This window comes from Electrona antarctica, assembly GCF_951216825.1.
Source record: "Electrona antarctica genome assembly, chromosome: 3".
Taxonomy (NCBI): Eukaryota; Metazoa; Chordata; class Actinopteri; order Myctophiformes; family Myctophidae; genus Electrona; species Electrona antarctica.
In genome coordinates, this window is record NC_136808.1 from 39,367,150 (window position 1) to 39,386,278 (window position 19,129).

Genomic DNA, 19,129 nt, shown 5'->3' on the forward strand with positions numbered 1-19,129 from the left:
AAAGACACTCTGTTGCCTTTGAAGTCGACTCCTACTGTAGCTCTCTCTATCTTCACTTCTGTCACAGGGACTGCATGGTGGACAGTAACTTGAGTACTGTGCTAAAAAAACATTGACTGCCAAGAATGTCTACATCCTATCAAATCCAACATTTCACTGCCAAAGACGGTCTTTTCAGTGGTTTATGATAGATCGCTCTCTTTGCCAAAGAATAAATGCTTCTTGGTTGCTAGGCAAGGAGGAGTAACCACAATTTTGTTGGAGCAACCACAGTTGCAAAACTGTGGTTGCAACTGTGGTGCATTTGGAAGAGTATAATTATGGCATGTAAATACCCCAAACTGAGGCAGTTGTATTCAAATTGCAATGCCTCCAGTGCTGTTATTGAACACATACCACGTACAGTACAACGGACCCCCATTTTTTGATACAATCTTTCTCGCTCCATTTAACTCTGAGAGTGAGAGTGTACAAATGTATAACTTTATACGCCACGTAGCAATGTCGCTCTCCATTGGCCAGAGCGCAGGTGAGCCATCTAGCTTATCTATGATCCCAACCCTATGCATACTTGTGTATTTTTCTGAAGACGCATCATTCACAAGACTGGTGCACATTACATTTGAGAAGCTGCGTAAATACAGTAGCTAGGCTGCGGGGCTGAGCTGCTCATTAGCAGGCACAGAAACAACTTGTTGAGATGGGGGGAATGGGGGCATTTTCATTAGTAAACACAATGTTACTGTGTTGGAATAATTACTTTCTCAAGACGTCACGCCGAAGCAGGCGTTTGTTCCATTTATATAAAAACTGGAGACGCAATTACTGCTCTGCCTACGGAACAATGCACGTGTGTGCGTGCGTGCGCGCGAGCACACACACACACACACACACACACACACACACACACACACACACACACACACACACACACACACACACACACCCTAATATTAATAGTAATACTCATGAGTCCACTCAGTTTTTCTGCAAGTAATACAAATGTGTGTGCGTGCATCTGTATGTATGTTTCTAGGACACCTCCTCTGTCCTTAACATCTTGGTTTTGTTTTGAGCTCTGCTGTTCTCTCAGCATACCTACGTAACAGACGCACGCACGCACGCACGCACGCACACACACACACACACACACACACACACCACCCTGTCAACACAGACTTTGGCAGCCACCCCATCCAAACACTTCCTCACATTTCATTGTCGCCAGTGAATATTTCTAGAGGTGTTTCTTCAGCTTTGCATTTCCTTCATACTGTATGTCTGCCGTTCACCGTCTACTGAAGAACCAGCAGACGATGAATAGACAAGACCAGGCAGCGTGAAGACACTTCCCCCTCACCTCCCTGGAATAGAAGTGATACAGAACACCTAGATGTATCCCTAATCTAAAAAACTTTAGTTACTACTAGTAACTTTGTAGATTTTGATTATTATTACAAAACACACCACTGCGATGTGACACATTGTGAGCTTGTAGATTGCCTATTTTCAAAAGATTACATATTCTTAATTTGTTTTGGGCGTTAGGGCCATGATTCACAAGAAGCAAATTATCAATATAATCTAAATCCCAAATCTATTAATTTATTGGCCATGGAGAGGGTTTGACCATTTTGACAACACTGAGTAAGCAGCAGTACGCCCTGACTCACTTGACTCACATTTTCTGGAATTCCGTGGCTCAGGAACATTTTGTGGGGAATTGCAGTTGCTGTCCTGGTAGGAGCCGACCGGGCCGACCACACTTGTTGTAGCCAAAGACCCAAGGATTCTACATCCTATGGGGTTGGATTACAACTAAACGGTACAGGACTCTATACCGCACTAAAGCTGTGTGCGCACTAGAGCCTATCTTCCCAGCTGAAAACGCCAGGGCGCTCGCCTGAAAAAGCTTCCAAGCGCCCCAGTTGAAATAGATTTCAGCACACAGAAAGTACTGTCCGCCCCCTTGCACTGTGTGTGTGTGTGTGTGTGTGTGTGTGTGTGTGTGTGTGTGTGTGTGTGTGTGTGTGTGTGTGTGTGTGTGTGTGTGTGTGTGTGTGTGTGTGTGTGTGTGTGTGTGTGTGTGTGTGCGCGCACACGTGTGCCTGTGCCTGCGAAGTCTGAATAAGTGTGTGTTGTGCATGTCTGCATATCTCTCATCTGTGTGCAAATAACCTGCCTCCATCTCCAATTCGTGTAAAGTGTGGTATTAAGATGTACATTATGGCAGAGACATGTTAACATATTTGCACTTGTGAAGGACATCCGCTCATTTTTGAAGGAAGGCTGAGGCTGCTCTTTATCTACGCATTGCTAAGCAACTCCTAGCGTCGTGTTGTAGCAAACAACACAACCTCTGACCGGTGTGTGTGTGTCTTGATCGAGTCTGAAGTGATTTTCACCTTTTGCACCAACCATCTGCACTAACATCTCCTCTATAGTTGCACCAAGAGCGCAGTCATTCGTAGGGGGGCTCCCGTCATGCTGTTTCATAAATCACAGATTGGGACTCGGCCTGACAATGTTTTTCAGTTGTGAGATTTTAATCCACATGGACGTGCAGGTTGCCGACCTTCACCGCCTGTCTGTCAGAGAGCTTTGTATACAGCTGTGTGCAGCAGAGTGGAGAGCTCAGCTCCAGGCTCCTGAGCACAGTCTACCACCACCAGTCTACCAGGGACTACAGTGTTGGAAGCTGAGTTGTAATCAATAAACACAAGACTTAACCACTGCCCCAGCGTGGCCTACTGTATTTGTGTGATGGCGTGATCTGTACTCCTAGAGGAATCAAGGGAGCTGGGTTGTGATTGAGCATATCAGATCTTTGACCAATTTCTCCAGGCACTTCATCACTACAGAGCTTTGAATCTTGAAAATGAAGCCAGTGTAGAAGTAATGAAAACACTGCAGTTCTCATTAATGGCATATACGTCGCTATTTCCCCTCCTGCTGGTTGGAGAAGCATTTTCATTCCATTAAAGTGAATGGGTTTTGGGTTGGACTTTACACTTGGTTGTATTACCTTAGTAAACGTGTTCATAAATACTTTGTTTTCAGTCGATATAGTTTAAAGTCTTCTTTCAATCATAAAACACACCTCATGTGTGGACAATAAAGCAGGTCACGTATAGATTACATTTAGGTTTGAGGTGAAGGTTGGTGCCAGATGGTCTTCATCACTCTGGAATATGATCAGGATCCGCAGCTTTCCTAACCTTCACCATCTTTTTGTAGCTTGTAAATATCTAAGACCCACACAGAAGAACCTGTACTTTTTATGGTAAAAGCACTCAAACTTTCTTTCCTTTCCTGCTTTCCTTTATCAGCCCCCTCTCTCTTCTTCCATTTCTTTGTTTTTCCATAATGGGAACTGTGCACAAATACAAATTTCACAAACCTTTTTACCTGTAAAACTGTGATTTGACAGTACAGCTGATTCTGATGCACGACTCAGAACCTTTTTCTTATTATTTTCATACCCAATAGCTATGTGACAGTTGGTGTGCAAGTTTCCCCCTGAAACAGTGCTGGACTTCAGTCCTCAGTGACAGCAGCAACTGTCTGGCTACCAGCGTAGCTTTGGCATCAAAGCACCATGAAGGTTGTATAAATCCCCCATCAAAGAGGGCTCTGCCTTCACTGAGGTGCTACTGTGCCCCCATAGTCTGATGTTTGTGATACCCTGGCATAACCCTACGGCAGCGTTGCCCAAACACGGGGTCGGGACCCACTTCTGTGTCACTTCAACCAGTTTTGATGGGCTGCGAGCAAAATATTCCCTTTTTTATATGTATTATTTTGAAACCTTTTTAAAGAACAAAATAGAAATGTAGAACATTTAAAAAAAATGTTAACTTAAAAAAGAAATGATATACACATATATATATACACATATAGCTACAAACTCACAATGTGCCACGGCCCACGCATAAACGGCTGTTTGGCTGTTTATTCTGATTTTGCCGCCGGCATTTGCCGGACGGCCGACGTTCGACTTTTTTAGCCGACTGTGGACGGTGCGCTCGCAGGTTGAAGAACAGTCCGGAGGGAGGGAGGGAGTGGGCCGCCCTCCAGCATCAAAGAAAATGAGCACTCCTTTTTCAATTTGACTGATTTTCCAATCGCATATGGGCGGTACACCTGTCAAACGGTAACACAGGAGTCCTAAGGGCCCCCCTCCCACAGACACACACACACACACACACACACACACACACACACACACACACACACACACACACACACAATTAATTACATTCTCTGCAGTAGGTAGCGTTTCTTCACCTCCTTTCTGTCAGAAGCCTCTGTTGTAGTCTGCCCCTCTCCCCCTTTAGCTTTATTGACCCAGAACTGCTGAGATATTGACCCTTTTCACCCTTGCCACTCTACTGGTGCATTCACACTAATGTGACCTATAGCGTACAAGCTTGAACACCCCCCACACACGCATTCACACGCCCACACGCATACACACACACACACACACACACACACACACACACACACACACACACACACACACACACACACACACACACATTTTAACCATTTATTTATGTCCACACAAAGGATATGCATACAAGGACACAAATATTATAGGTGCATTAAAGTTACATCTGCAAAGTCATGGTATGTGTTTTCATGATACAACAGGCATGTCACACAGTACTCTATGGGTATAAGTAACAGCGTCTCCGCCATATATGACGGCTGCCAATTATAGCAGAGACACCACAATACTTTGCCAGCCTTTTTGCCTCCTTTTTGGGCATCCCAAGTTGTTGGAACCCTCTAACAACCAGTCTGTGCATATGCCCTAGGCTGCCAAATATAAAGACAAATAGTCTGCACCTATAGCCCAGCTCTGAGATGTTATGTAGAAGTGGTTGGTATTTCATGACCTTGGTCATAAAGGCTTCCTCTAGGCTGTGGTCAAAGGTGCAGGCTATCTCTAATACAGACACTTCTCTGGACTCTTCATCAACCACAACAATATCTGGTGTATTAGCTGCTAGAGATGTAAAGGTATCTGAGTTATCACTGAGTTGGAACATGGATGGAATGACCCTGGAATGTTTGTACATTCTCACTGAAGATGCATGGTATTTTGATATATCCTTTGCTATGAGTTCCACTATTCTGTCATGGCGTGCTATGTACATTCCTTTGTATGCATAACATCCATTCAAGATGTGTGACAGTGTTTCAGTGATCTGTTCTGTGGTGTGGTGCAAGCAATGAGGGACCTGAGTGGTGGGGAACCAGATGGATAGATTGAGTCTGGTGGGAAGGACTTGTAGTCTGGCCTTAACTGTGAATGTGATAATGTCCTCATTGAGTGCAGTGTTCTTGATGAATGCGTGTGAAACGGAGTGATCAGCATGGGGAAGACATGCAAGCTTCCCTTGGAGTTTTAGTCCAGTCCAGTGTTGTTGTTGTTGGTGCTGGTGTACATCCATGAGGACTCGTCTGGCACCTGTAGCTGTTAGCAGGTGACTGTGTCCAGCATAGGTGACCGTTGCCCTGACCTGGGTGAGGGGGTCAGTTATGATATCCTCGGAGACCCTCACAGTCTCTGAGTCAGACCGCACCCACTCCAGGGACACTCCAGTACGGACACAGAGGTCATTTAGGTCTGGCCAGTCCGACCAAACCCCAAAGCCAGCGGAACGGGTGTCCAGTTTCCCGTTGGGTTTCCTCCGGAAGCCAAGGAAGTGTGGCTCTAACTCCCTGGCCAGTGGGACCTTACGCCTCCTTAGGTCCAGGAACAGGGAGGATCGAGCCAGCTCCCTAACATCCTTGTCGTCGTTGTTTAGCATTTTTAAGAGGTGAGAAATCCTCATGCTGGTATAGATCCATTCCACGTTTGGGACCCCCAGTCCTCCCTCCCACTGTGGTTTTCACCCTTGCCACTCTACTGGTGCATTCACACTAATGTGACCTATAGCGTACAAGCTTGAACACCCCCCACACACGCATTCACACGCCCACACGCATGCACACACACACACACACACACACACACACACACACACACACACACACACACACACACACACACACACACACACACACACACACACACACACACACATTTAAACTAGAGATTAGGTTTATATGTAGGGTATAAACTAGAGTCTAGTTTAAACCCTACATTGTAAACCTAATCTCTTTAGAGTGAATCAGACTCAGTGTGTGTGACCCCAAAATAAATGTCTTTTTTCACTTATATTCCTTTGCCAGGCACACACACTCTCTCTCTCTCTCTCTCTCTCTGTCTGTCTGTCTGTCTGTCTGTCTGTCTGTCTGTCTGTCTGTCTGTCTGTCTGTCTGTCTGTCTGTCTGTCTGTCTGTCTGTCTGTCTGTCTGTCTGTCTGTCTGTCTGTCTGTCCGTCTTTCTGTCTGTCCGCCTCTCTCTCTCTCTCTCACACACACACACACACACACACACACACACACACCATGATGCCACTGTGGATGACTTTGAAACCATAGATTGTGGAACCACATCTCCTTAGAGGACATGTGAGACACCCCTTCTCTTCGAGGTGTGTGACCCCTTCGTGGCATAGACTAAAGAACGCCAGAGTGGTCGATTAGCTGCGGCTGACTCCAGGTTATCGGGGTTGATGTTGCACCTCGTTAGGGTCTGTTTCAGCTTTTCTTTGGACCTGCTGGCTGACCAGATCTGTCCATAAAGCACTTGACGGGGCAATCGGCAGCCAGACATCCGGATGAGGTGATCGACCCACCAGAGTTGCCTCTATGCAGTGTTGATTTTGTCGACTAGAAAGCGATGACGTTTGTCGACTACCTTTTTTTCACTGACGGAAACTAAATAAAAACTAGATCAAAACTAAGCTATGATCATTGATGACTAAATCTAAGCCAAAATCTAGTGACAATTTCATCATCAAATGAAAACTAGACTAAAATGTTATGGAGGGACTATAGTGGAGAAGAGATCTATTTTCAGCATGCAACCAAATGTAAAATCAGCTATTCCACCAAGGCCCACCAAAACACATTTTAGTTGACTAAAGTTGTGTATTTACTAGGCGACTAATACTAGCCTGACACTAAAACAGTTCACATGACTAACATAATATGACTAAAACTAAATTACATTTTATTCAAAAGACTATGACTAAAACTAAATAAAGATTTGCTGTCAAAATCAACACTGCCTTGATCTGACGGAGTCTGACACAGAAAATGCCCACGTGTGGGACATGGTCCTACCAGGTGGTCCTACCAGTTGTGGGACATGGTCCTACCAGTTGTGGGACATGGTCCTACCAGTTGTGGGACATGGTCCTACCAGGTGTGGGACATGGTCCTACCAGTTGTGGGACATGGTCCTACCAGGTGTGGGACATGGTCCTACCAGTTGTGGGACATGGTCTACCAGGTGTGGGACATGGTCCTACCAGTTGTGGGACATGGTCCTACCAGTTGTGGGACATGGTCCTACCAGTTGTGGGACATGGTCCTACCAGGTGTGGGACATGGTCCTACCAGTTGTGGGACATGGTCTACCAGGTGTGGGACATGGTCCTACCAGTTGTGGGACATGGTCCTACCAGTTGTGGGACATGGTCCTACCAGTTGTGGGACATGGTCCTACCAGGTGTGGGACATGGTCCTACCAGTTGTGGGACATGGTCCTACCAGTTGTGGGACATGGTCCTACCAGTTGTGGGACATGGTCCTACCAGGTGATGCCAAAGATGTATTGAAGGCATCTGATGTTACGTCTGACTGACGCAGATAGACCAGTGGTTTTCAATTGCAACCCTTTTCATATCAAGTTCCATTATTTATTTAGCCACGTACCACCATTTGATGACATTTAGTTTATCAGACCCAAAACGAAATAATATTTTGTTGTCGTTGGATAAGATTTGGTCCACAATTCCATGCTGTATCCATGATGTTGGTACCATAGGAATTCTTCCACATTCTCTAATTGTTTAGACCTGTAAATTAAGTAATGGCGATTAAAGGACCACTTCACCACTTCTCAACCTATCTTCATATAATGGGTCCTATATATCTACTCAGTCTGTGTCTCATAGGAGGGCTGTGGGCAGTTCAGTTTTTTAAACAATATTTTTTACAAAAAAAATTAGATTTTTATTATCGTGAGAACGATGACTTCCATTTTCGCATTGCAACTTTTCAGGACTAGAAAGCCTGCAGTTTCTATTAGCTTGGATTCCCCATCGATGATGTCACTGGTGGACGGGTTTCTGAACTGCCCACAGCCCTCCTATGAGACACAGACGGAGTAGAAAAAAAATGGTGCCATTTTATCATGATTATTAGTGAGGGCCTAGTATATGAAGATATTGAAAAGTGGTGAAGTGGTCCTTTAACAATACTTTAACTCTTGAGAGTGTAAAACGGAACCAAATGGACCCGTAATGGTCCATTTGGTTTCGTTTTACACTCTCAAGAGTTAAAGATCTAATAAGGGTCCATTAGGTTATCAACTCTCCATCATTTAGCTGGGGACCACGCGGAACCCCCTCCCGGACCACTGGTTGAAATCCACTGCAATCGACAGCCCAGGCTTCTGACCCGTCAGTATACACACGCACACTGCCTTGAAGACACCGGAACTTTTGTTCGGTGTTCTTATAGGTGGTTGTTTTCAAACGCGCGTCTGCCAAAAGGCGTGGGAGGAGGCTCGGCTGATATGGGGCGTGGATGTCATCATCAATTTGGCAGTCGGGTGTCAATATGCTGCCGAGATAGCTGAACCGATGTTACCACTGTTGAGCACGGGGTGGAGATCTCATGATCTCTGTTTTGTGGATGTTTAACACGCACGTGCGCGCACACACGCATGCACGCACGCACGCACAGTGCACCAACACTTGCATGTGTGAGTCTGCGCGCGCGCGTACACACAGAGAGAGAGAAAGTAGAGGGGGCCAGTTCATCCCACACTTGAGTGGGTCAGTCCTGTGAGAGAGCCACCATCAGTCTTAATACCACACTGGAAAATAGGCTACAGTAACTGTGTGTGTGTGTGTGTGTGTGTGTGTGTGTGTGCGTGTGAGTGCGTGTGCATGTGTGTGTTCTTGTACTATAGTTGTGAGGACCAAATATCCCCACAAGCAAGACAGAGTTTGGAACTTTGGACCCACCTGACATAATAGTGGTGGTCCCCAGGTTGGTCACTGGGTCAAAATCAGTTGAAAGTGTAGAGGGAAGTTGAAAGTGTTGAGTTAATTGTATACAATATGTAGTGCTTCATCTCTATCTCAGGTATTTAAGGGGTCCTTGACCTGATTAACATTTGCTTTATAGCAATGATTACTATCACAATATAGAGCTAATTAGAGCTAATTAACAATTAAAATATAACATTAAGTGTCACTTGCACCACCTTTAGCATCAGTTATGGTTCTGTTGTATAATATTTGACAACAGATCAACGTTAACCCAAACGAAGGTTTGAACCTTCCCCCCATAATCTAGGGATCTCTCTCTCCCCCCCCTCTCTCTCTCTCTCTCTCTCCCCCTCTCTCTCTCCCCTCTCTCTCTCTCTCTCTCTCTCTCTCTCTCTCTCTCTCTCTCTCTCTCTCTCTCTCTCTCTCTCTCTCTCTCTCTCTCTCTCTCTCTCTCTCTCTCTCTCTCTCTCTCTCTCTCTCTCTCTCTCTCTCTCTCTCTCTCTCTCTCTCTCTCTCTCTCTCTCTCTCTCTCTCTCTCTCTCTCTCTCTCTCAAACACTCCAGCCAAGCACACACACACAGACTCATCTAGTTCCTGGAGCGATGGCATTGCCCAGTGAGTTGTGAAGGACATCTGCGTTCATACAGGCTCTCTCTCGCTTTGCGCTTCATTGAACTTCATATCATGGATGTCTCGACACAGTGCAAGCAAGCACTGAGTCTTTCAATTCACTGATTAAATATACCCAATTCTCCACGCACGCACGCACGCACGCACGCACGCACGCACGCACCCACGCACCCACGCACACACACACACACACACACACACACACACACTAACCTGCACTGTGCAAAGATCCCAATAGCTCTGGCTACAGCCAATACAAATTACCACACTTTTTTTTCTAAAGTCTCCAGCATGTGTGATGAGAGGTACAATGATAAGCAGTGTAATGTGCTATACACACACTGGGATAATAATTTGTTCCCCAGCCACTCCTCGGGGTGTTTTTTTTGTCACTGTATATTTGCACACACGTGAAGTGTGTCTTATGCATTATGCAGTGAGCAGCCATTGCTTGTGGCGCTCGGCGAACAGTGGTGGAAAGTAACTACGTACATTTACTTAAGTACTGCACTTAATTCTTTCTTTCCCAGGTCTGTATATATACGGACCCCGACGCTAGGGGACGTCATATCCCAGGTCTTTATATATACGGACCCCGGCGCTAGGGGACGTCATATCCCAGGTCCGTATATATACGGACCCCGACGCTAGGGGACGTCATAACCCAGGTCCGTATATATATACGGACCCCGACGCTAGGGGACGTCATAACCCAGGTCCGTATATATACGGACCCCGACGCTAGGGGACGTCATAACCCAGGTCCGTATATATACGGACCCCGACGCTAGGGGACGTCATAACCCAGGTCCGTATATATACGGACCCCGACGCTAGGGGACGTCATAACCCAGGTCCGTATATATACGGACCCCGACGCTAGGGGACGTCATAACCCAGGTCCGTATATATACGGACCCCGACGCTAGGGGACGTCTTAACCCAGGTCCGTATATATACGGACCCCGACGCTAGGGGACGTCATATCCCAGGTCTGTATATATACGGACCCCGACGCTAGGAGACGTCATATCCCAGGTCCGTATATATACGGACCCCGACGCTAGGGGACGTCATATCCCAGGTCCGTATATATACGGACCCCGACGCTAGGGGACGTCATATCCCAGGTCCGTACCTGTATATATACGGACCCCGACGCTAGGAGACGTCATATCCCAGGTCCGTATATATACGGACCCCGACGCTAGGGGACGTCATATCCCAGGTCCGTATATATACGGACCCCGACGCTAGGGGACGTCATATCCCAGGTCCGTACCTGTATATATACGGACCCCGACGCTAGGAGACGTCATATCCCAGGTCCGTATATATACGGACCCCGACGCTAGGGGACGTCATATCCCAGGTCCGTATATATACGGACCCCGACGCTAGGGGACGTCATATCCCAGGTCCGTACCTGTATATATACGGACCCCGACGCTAGGAGACGTCATATCCCAGGTCCGTATATATACGGACCCCGACGCTAGGGGACGTCATATCCCAGGTCCGTATATATACGGACCCCGACGCTAGGGGACGTCATATCCCAGGTCCGTACCTGTATATATACGGACCCCGACGCTAGGAGACGTCATATCCCAGGTCCGTATATATACGCGGACCCCAATGTATACTCCGTCTATATAATGGTTGAGTCCCACGGCAGCTTTTAACATTGGTCCGGTTGCTATGGCAACGCACCACCGCTCCAGCTATGGGATTGAAAATATAATCACCGTGTAAAGCAGTTGAAAGGAGGATTTTCAAACGTCCATAAATCGGAATCCAGGAGAGCTTTCCTTGGTGGTTCTACTGCCATCCAAATTTCTGATTTTTTATTTGTGCTTTTGTACCGCTCCCGCCATGTAAAAGCTTCTGATGAAAGGTAAACAGTGTGTGCTTGTGCCAATGATACTCGAGCGAGAGTGTGTGGGGGGGGCGGGCAAACTCTGACTCTTAAAGTGAACGCGTATGGTGGCACCTGGAACTGGGATTTATGCTAACAGCTAGCCGCAATAAATGAGTTAAGTACAAGTATTTGTACTTTACTTGAGAATTTCCAGTTTCCTTGCCTTTTACTTCTACTCCACTATATCTCAGAGGCAAATATTATACTTTTGCTCCACTACAATATTTTTCTTTCTTTTTTTGTAGATTTCGATTCTTATTACAAAACATACAGTAACCACTTCAGCCCTATGTACATTTCGGCCATTTGAAAATAGCCGATCAACAGGCTTACCATGCCGCGCAATGCAGCGCATTGTGAGCTTGTAGATCTGCTATTATCAAAGATTTTATACATTTGAAATGGGGCCTTCTGCATAATGACTACTTTCTACTTTGGTACAGTAGGCTACATTTTGATACCAATACTTTTGTAAATTTTGAATTCCAGGCTTTTACTTGTAACCGAGTATTTCTATATTGCAGTATCGATACTTTTACTTAAGTAAAAAATGTGAGTACTTTTTCCACCGCTGAAATCATGATCTCATAATTCTCACATTCCATCCGTGTCTGCCCACAGAGCCGGAGAGAGAACAGTTTACACACAGCTGTGTCTTAATTGTGTCCTGTTGTCTGATTGTGTTTGTGCGTTCTGTTTGTTTGGCCGCTGATACGCGGTGCAGTGAGCTCCTATTGGAGCGGAGCTAATTAACGAGCTATCGGGGCCAAATGGCAACTCTTACACCCAGCACCCTATTAGCATGCTAATAAAGTACACCGCTAATGACTGGATTTTGTCTGTGCTCGCTCGGCACGTGCACTACAAGATTGTGTGTAAAATTAAAACACACACACACACACACACACACACACACAAACACACACACAAACATTGTATTGTATATTGTGTATTATATTACTATACTTGTGAAGACATTTTAGCAGAGATACAAGATAGCAGAGAAAAAACAAAATTATAGCAGAACTAAGTATAAATCAGGTATTACTCTTAACTTTAACACCGAAACCTCAAAATACCTAATCCTAATCCCAACCTGAATCTTTTCCTAATTGTAAATCTACCTCCCCACATTTTTAACAATAAAATAACCATTTATTTGTCTTGTGAGGATTAAGAACATTTTTTTTACTATATCTCTACTACACACACACACACACACACACACACACACACACACACACACACACACACACGCAGACACACACACACACACACAAACAAATGCATACACAAACACTAGCTTATATTAGTAATCCCATTTATTGTCTGTGTTCCATCGTTTCTACCAATTTGTTTATCTTTGTGTTTCTGGAAGCCCCTGGAGATGTTAGTTAGCATTGTGGGAGAAGAAAAATGTGTGTGAGTGCTGAGAATCCTCATGAATAGTCAAATGAGATGCATTTGTTTGTGTTGGTGCTGCCAGCCTGCGGAACTAATACAGTCATTGTTAAGGAAGGTTTTATTAGTGTGAGTGTGAAATGATTCTGACCTGCATGTGGGGTTTCACACTGGTTTCACTGAAAATAATGGAACAGTGACACAATGATCAATATTAACGCCCCTCCCCTCCCCTCCTCTCCTCTCCTCTCCCCTCCCTCCCCTCCTCTCCTCAGTGCTCAGTGGGCTGTGCTCCAACGACTGCCCAGAACAAGTCAAGGTAAGCGCTCTTTCAGTGTGCCACTTCCTGTATGTGTCATGCTGTGATGTTGTTCCCCACACAAAGATGCAGCCCTCAAGGGTACAGTAGGTGCGCGTATGTGCGGATTCTTAAGTGCACACTCTCTCTGTCCTCAAGTAGGTCATATGGGCTACAATTTACACTTACAATGTAGGCATTTAATGTAGCAGGCGCTCTAATCCAGAGAGACTTACAATGTAATAAGCAATGTAAACACATGTACATCAATTGCAGAGAGACAGTGTAGTGCCTCTGTGAACTAGGATCACGAGTAAACCTAGCATCGGTTTAAGCAATATACTATGAAAATAATAATCTGTACATTAAAACTACCAGTAAGACGCCTGAGGGTGAGAAGCGACAGCACCTAGAATCTTTATTTTATTTTATTTTTAATGTATTCTTTTTTATTTTTTTATTTTTTATTTTTTTTACTGTGTGTGTGTGCGTGCGTTTTTTGTGTGTGTGATACAGCTGCGCCCTCTGGTGGCGGGTGGGTGGTGTCACAGCGTGACACACACAGACAGACAGACAGACTAGCTCCCATAGTAAGCTGCTCACTGCATTCGCAATCACTGCATTCGCATTCTCAGGGTCTCCACAGCTCCATCCCTGATGATGTCATGAGACCTGGGCACCATTTATGCCTGACCAACCAACACACTGACAGGAAATACACGATTCCATAGTTAGTTAACTGTGACCTTCGGTCGCAATAAGACACCAAACAGACACCAAATAATGAACCTAGCTAGCATCAGTTTTTTAATAGAAAAACGTGCCTAAGCAACACAAACATACCTTGGACCTTAATGTCCAAGGTATGTCAGCATAATATATGTCAGCTAATATAATGGCTGAGGTGAAGTCTAAAGAGGCGAGTCTTCAGATTACAGTTTGAAAACTGGGAGCGAGTCTGCAGTTGTAGTCTTCAGGGCCCACTCACACACCCTGGGAATATGAAGTAAAGATGATGGGGGTTCGTTGTAGCACATACCAATTACAACAGAGCTAGTCCACTGGAGGGTAGGTGCAACACCAACGAAAACACAGGTCAGTCACAAATAAAAGTCTGCATGCTTACGGGGCTCCCAAAAAGATTGACTGACCTTTCAACAAATAGGTATTTATCAGAATGACGTTGCAGCACACCCCACTCATTACTTTTTGGTTGTAGAGTATACAGTAGTAATCTGTTTTGCATTTTGTATGTTATTTTTTTCTGTACTCGTGAATGAACGTGTCAATTAATTCCTGATTTATGAGAATGGAAGCTATGCAGCCTATATGGACATTAATAGGATCCCATGATCCATGGACCAGCCCTGGAGAGATTTATAGCTACACCTCTAGTTCACCTCTGAGGAGCCATGCTGGCCTGTAATACATAATACACATTTGAGTGTCCTGTCAAGAACTGTCACAAATTAGATGGCCATGGAATCACTTAAATAAGACCGGGACCTTAAGTAACTACAGTCATTTACAGCCTTGTCAGCTGTGGTTACGTGAGTCAATAATGTCAATTTTGTTAAATGAATATGATTGACCGTTCATTTAGATTAGAGCGGAATCAAATAATTGGATAGGATGTCCCTTTTACTCTGCATGATAAAGACGGGCGGCAGTGGCTCAGGGGTAGAGTGGCCGGTATGGCGGCTGGATGGGAACCACAATGTTCCCAGTTTGATCCAGGGCTACATGTTGTAGCCCTGGCCCTCCCCTTATCCACAAGGAGGAGCAGTGCACCAAAGCATTATGAGAATTGTAGTCCAGGAAGGAAGTGAGCCCAGTGTCCATGACATCAGAGACACTGGGCTCACTGCTAAAATCTTAAATATCTAAAACCACAAATTACACACATAAAGACCCCCAGGAAAGTGTTAGATCTTCTAAAGGTCATTAACATATATTTTATTTAGTGTGTTTAAAAAGTGTCCATTTAACTGTGACCTTCGGTCGCTATAAACCATTTAGCATTAACTGTTTCTGACTTGGCAAATGCAACGCAAAAGTTTGACCAGAATATTTTATAATACTCTTCCAGAGTTATTTTACTATATGCATTGGAGAAAGTGAGTCTAGGGTGTACTTGAAAAGATAAAACGCAAAACGTCTGCCGTCCAACCAAGCTACTAACATCAGCCCTGCCCAACCATGATAGTATAAGACCACACCTTCTGCTCAAGTTTAAAGGTTTTTATTGAATGATAAAGGGAAGGAGGAGGAGGATGGGGAACCCATGTAGGGTGAGACTCAGGGTGGGGGAGTAGTCTCGGGAGCGGACGCCATGGATGCGTGCTCAGATAGCGGCCGTCTCTGCTCCGGAACTGCCCTGGGTTCCTGGAAGAGAAGGAGAGAAGTGTATGAGGGGGAGACTGAGGAGATGGAGGTGGTAGGGGTGGATGGAGGGATTGTTCGAGACCACGTACAGTAGGTAGTAAGAACAGGTAGGTGACGGCGCCCAGGTGTATTTGTACTGTGGTGATTGTGACTGGGATTGGCCGAGGGATAATGAAAGGCAGGTGAGTTTGATAAGGAGGGAGGAGTGTTTGATAAGGAGGGAGGAGTGGTTAAGGTGAGCGGAAGGTGGTCTCTTCTCCTGAAACTGCGTTGTATAAATACAACTTCCCTTAAATTGCAAATTGAATGTAGAAGCAAGCATAGAGTTGTGATGTTACAGTAAAGATCTGTGCAAGAGGAAAATAGTGCAGATATAAGCCTACAGCATGTAAAAAACAAAACGTGGCATATCAATGCACTTGCATTATTACGTGTCAGGCAGTTCAAGCTGAGCCACATTGTGAGCTTGTAGATCGCCTATTTTCTGCATGCAACCAAGTGCAAAATCTGCCTTTACGACACCATCAAGGACTGCCAAAATACATTTTTGTCGACTAAATCAACTGTAGATTTAGTCGACTATATTTAGTCAACTAAAACTACACTAAAGGTGAAACATTTCAGGTGACTAAAATATGACTACAGAAAATCTAAAGACAAACTAAATCAAAATTTCCCATCAAAATCAATAGTGCTCCAAGTGCTCTGCTCTGCTGAAAATAATCTACGCTATGAATAAAGGTGTTACTTGAGATTCTGACTTAGACCATCTTTTTGAGCCTTGGGCTCAAAAAGGTAGAAGAAAACACTGCTGTGTTGAATGGCTATGCTAATGTGCACCTGCTTTTTAGAGGCGGGAGAAATTACATGGAAGAAATCCGACTCTGGCACATTGCGCGTTAGTAACTCTGGTGGAATGCTTTAATCAACCACACACACATTATCTCCTCTTGGTTTATTTCTGTCATGTCCTTCCTCTAAAATGGAGAGAGGTGCACTTTTATGATGACACACAGGCTGTGTTGGAAATGGTTGCTGTCTGGTGGAAACTGCATATGTCCAAAACTATGACTTTTCAGGATTCGATATATGACATGTATGACGGAGGGTATTCATTTACAAGAAGGGGAAAAAACATAAGAGGTTTCTGCAACAAACAGCAATGAAATGGTTGGCGTGACTGTCCTGATAAAGGCCATGCAGCTTTCTAGTCTTAATGCATCCAAAAGGAGCAACTAAAAGTCTTAGTAAATCTAAGCCCTGAGTGCTTTCTTGTTGTTAGGTAAATTGGGTTCAGTTTGTTCCCATTTGAAAAATGCACTGCAGCAGCCGGGAGGCACAGCACAGACTCTACAGCTGTGCACACATACCGTCTGCAAGTGCTTTTTAAACTATCACGTTCAGGCTCGTGCACACACAGACATCAAAGGGGGCTTGAGCCCCTGCCCTTTCACTCGTCTGTAAAAAAAAAACGGCCCTCTCCAGACCATGAATGCAGCATTTTCATGCCATACCTGAAGGTAGCATTCAGGATAATTGACTGTTTCCGAACTATCCGGAATTGCCTTGAAATAATTTGTTTAGAAATCCATGTTGTACATCTTCAGTAGCTAAAGAGTGCAGGGTTTCTCTACAAGCTCCTGTTTCATGTTTTGAACAACTTGCTATGTTCCACAGCCGTTTGGTGTGAACCAGCCTGGTCCATATGTCATGTACACCACAGTAGACTCCAACGGTTACCTGAAGAATGCCTCAGGTAAGGGACCACGCACGCACGCACACACGCACCCCATGCTATTTCTCTCCAACCTTTAAACCTTTGATCTTTAACCTTCTCCTCCTCGTTTGCATTAATTGGTGTAATTAATGCGATGGAACAAAACATTAAACTCTCTAGGGCTTCTTTTAAACACATTAATTGTCCCTCTATGGGAGAGAAAGCTTCGGAAGCCATTATGAACTCTCACTGCTGGCTTTTAACCGATTACATCCCGCCGACAGTGCCTGGAATCTGTCGCCAGTGCCAACAGAATGCACGAAAAAGGTTGTGGCGAAGACCCCGGGATTTGGGGGGTGGTCCATCCTGGCTTGTTTCTTGTATGAAACAAAATGTGTTTGTATGAAACAAAATATTATAAAGTGCTACCAACATTTGTTACAAGATGTATTTATATCTGCCACATGATGTCTTACGTTGTATTTAGTGCCCTAAAAAAACATTAAAGTCTATAAACTTGGCTGGCAAACGATTTAAGTTCTAAGTGCTCTAAACAAACATTAAACATCCCATAGACTTGGCTGCCATATGACATAATCTTCAAAAGCCATTGGAGGGGATAGTGCCCCTCAAAAAAAGTAAAAGTAGCAGAGGGAGCATATCCATGCGGTACAGGGTACAGTATGTACATAAGATTAGAAATCCGGTGCATCAACATAGCAGCAAGTAGGCTATGTACTGTACATGATGATATTACATGCAAGAAGAATATCAGCGCGTTGTACACGAGATTAAGGTACGGAGAGTCTTTATAAACAATGTTGTCAGTTATTCCCTCCTCATCTCCTCATCCTGGTTCTCTTTCCACCGGAGGAGGCTGTGTATGTGTAGAGCTGCCCATGAGCAAACAAACAGCTCCTTCATTGTCTTGTCCCTGACCCACGTTGATGGGGACTGAGAGAGTCAGCATCCGCCATCCATCTCACTAGCTGTATGAAACCCAACTCTATTATGTGAGTTGTCACTGAGATTTACAGGCTCTTTTGAAGTTTGGATTATTTTGTCTGTGTCCTTGGCTTCCGTAAAGACGTATCCTCACACACAGGGCGCAGCTGAAAAGTTGGTTGTTTCAATTGTGATACTTTTGTTGTTTTCACATGTTCGTATAATATCGTCTCTGTCGGGTGGAAACCTCATATGTCCAAAACTGTTATTGTTTTCAAGATAAAATTGTAGCAGATCTACAAGCTCAAAATGCTTGTAGTTCTGCTACTTTGGATGCTTTTATGTGATGCTGTAGTGTAGTATGATCAAGTAGTAGGGCGTTAATTTACAGTATAATAATTACTGTGTACTTGTTTACACACGTACAGTACAGTGTTACATGTGACTGTACTCATGTATGCAGGTTTAATATTATATTATAACAGGTTACCTGTGGCCTTGGGCAGCTCCAGGTCTGGCCTATTCTCTGGCTATTCACCGGACGGTGCTCAACTGAGCTAGCCTGGCTAATAAGCCAGACTAATATCACACAACACTGTCGCGGTATATCAGTCTGGGCTGGCTCCACTTGGATTTCATTTCCCGGG

The 19,129-nt window shown here is 44.7% G+C and overlaps 1 protein-coding gene across 1 annotated transcript in view; it reads left to right on the top strand.

Moving 5' to 3' along the window:
* Positions 1 to 19,129, top strand: part of itfg1 (integrin alpha FG-GAP repeat containing 1) — a 185,994-nt gene that overhangs the window by 127,591 nt on the left and 39,274 nt on the right. Inside the window, exons 13-14 of the mRNA XM_079497974.1 lie at positions 13,413 to 13,456; positions 17,498 to 17,576. Of these exons, the coding sequence (XP_079354100.1) occupies positions 13,413 to 13,456; positions 17,498 to 17,576 (123 nt within the window). The remainder of the gene's footprint in view (positions 1 to 13,412; positions 13,457 to 17,497; positions 17,577 to 19,129) is intronic.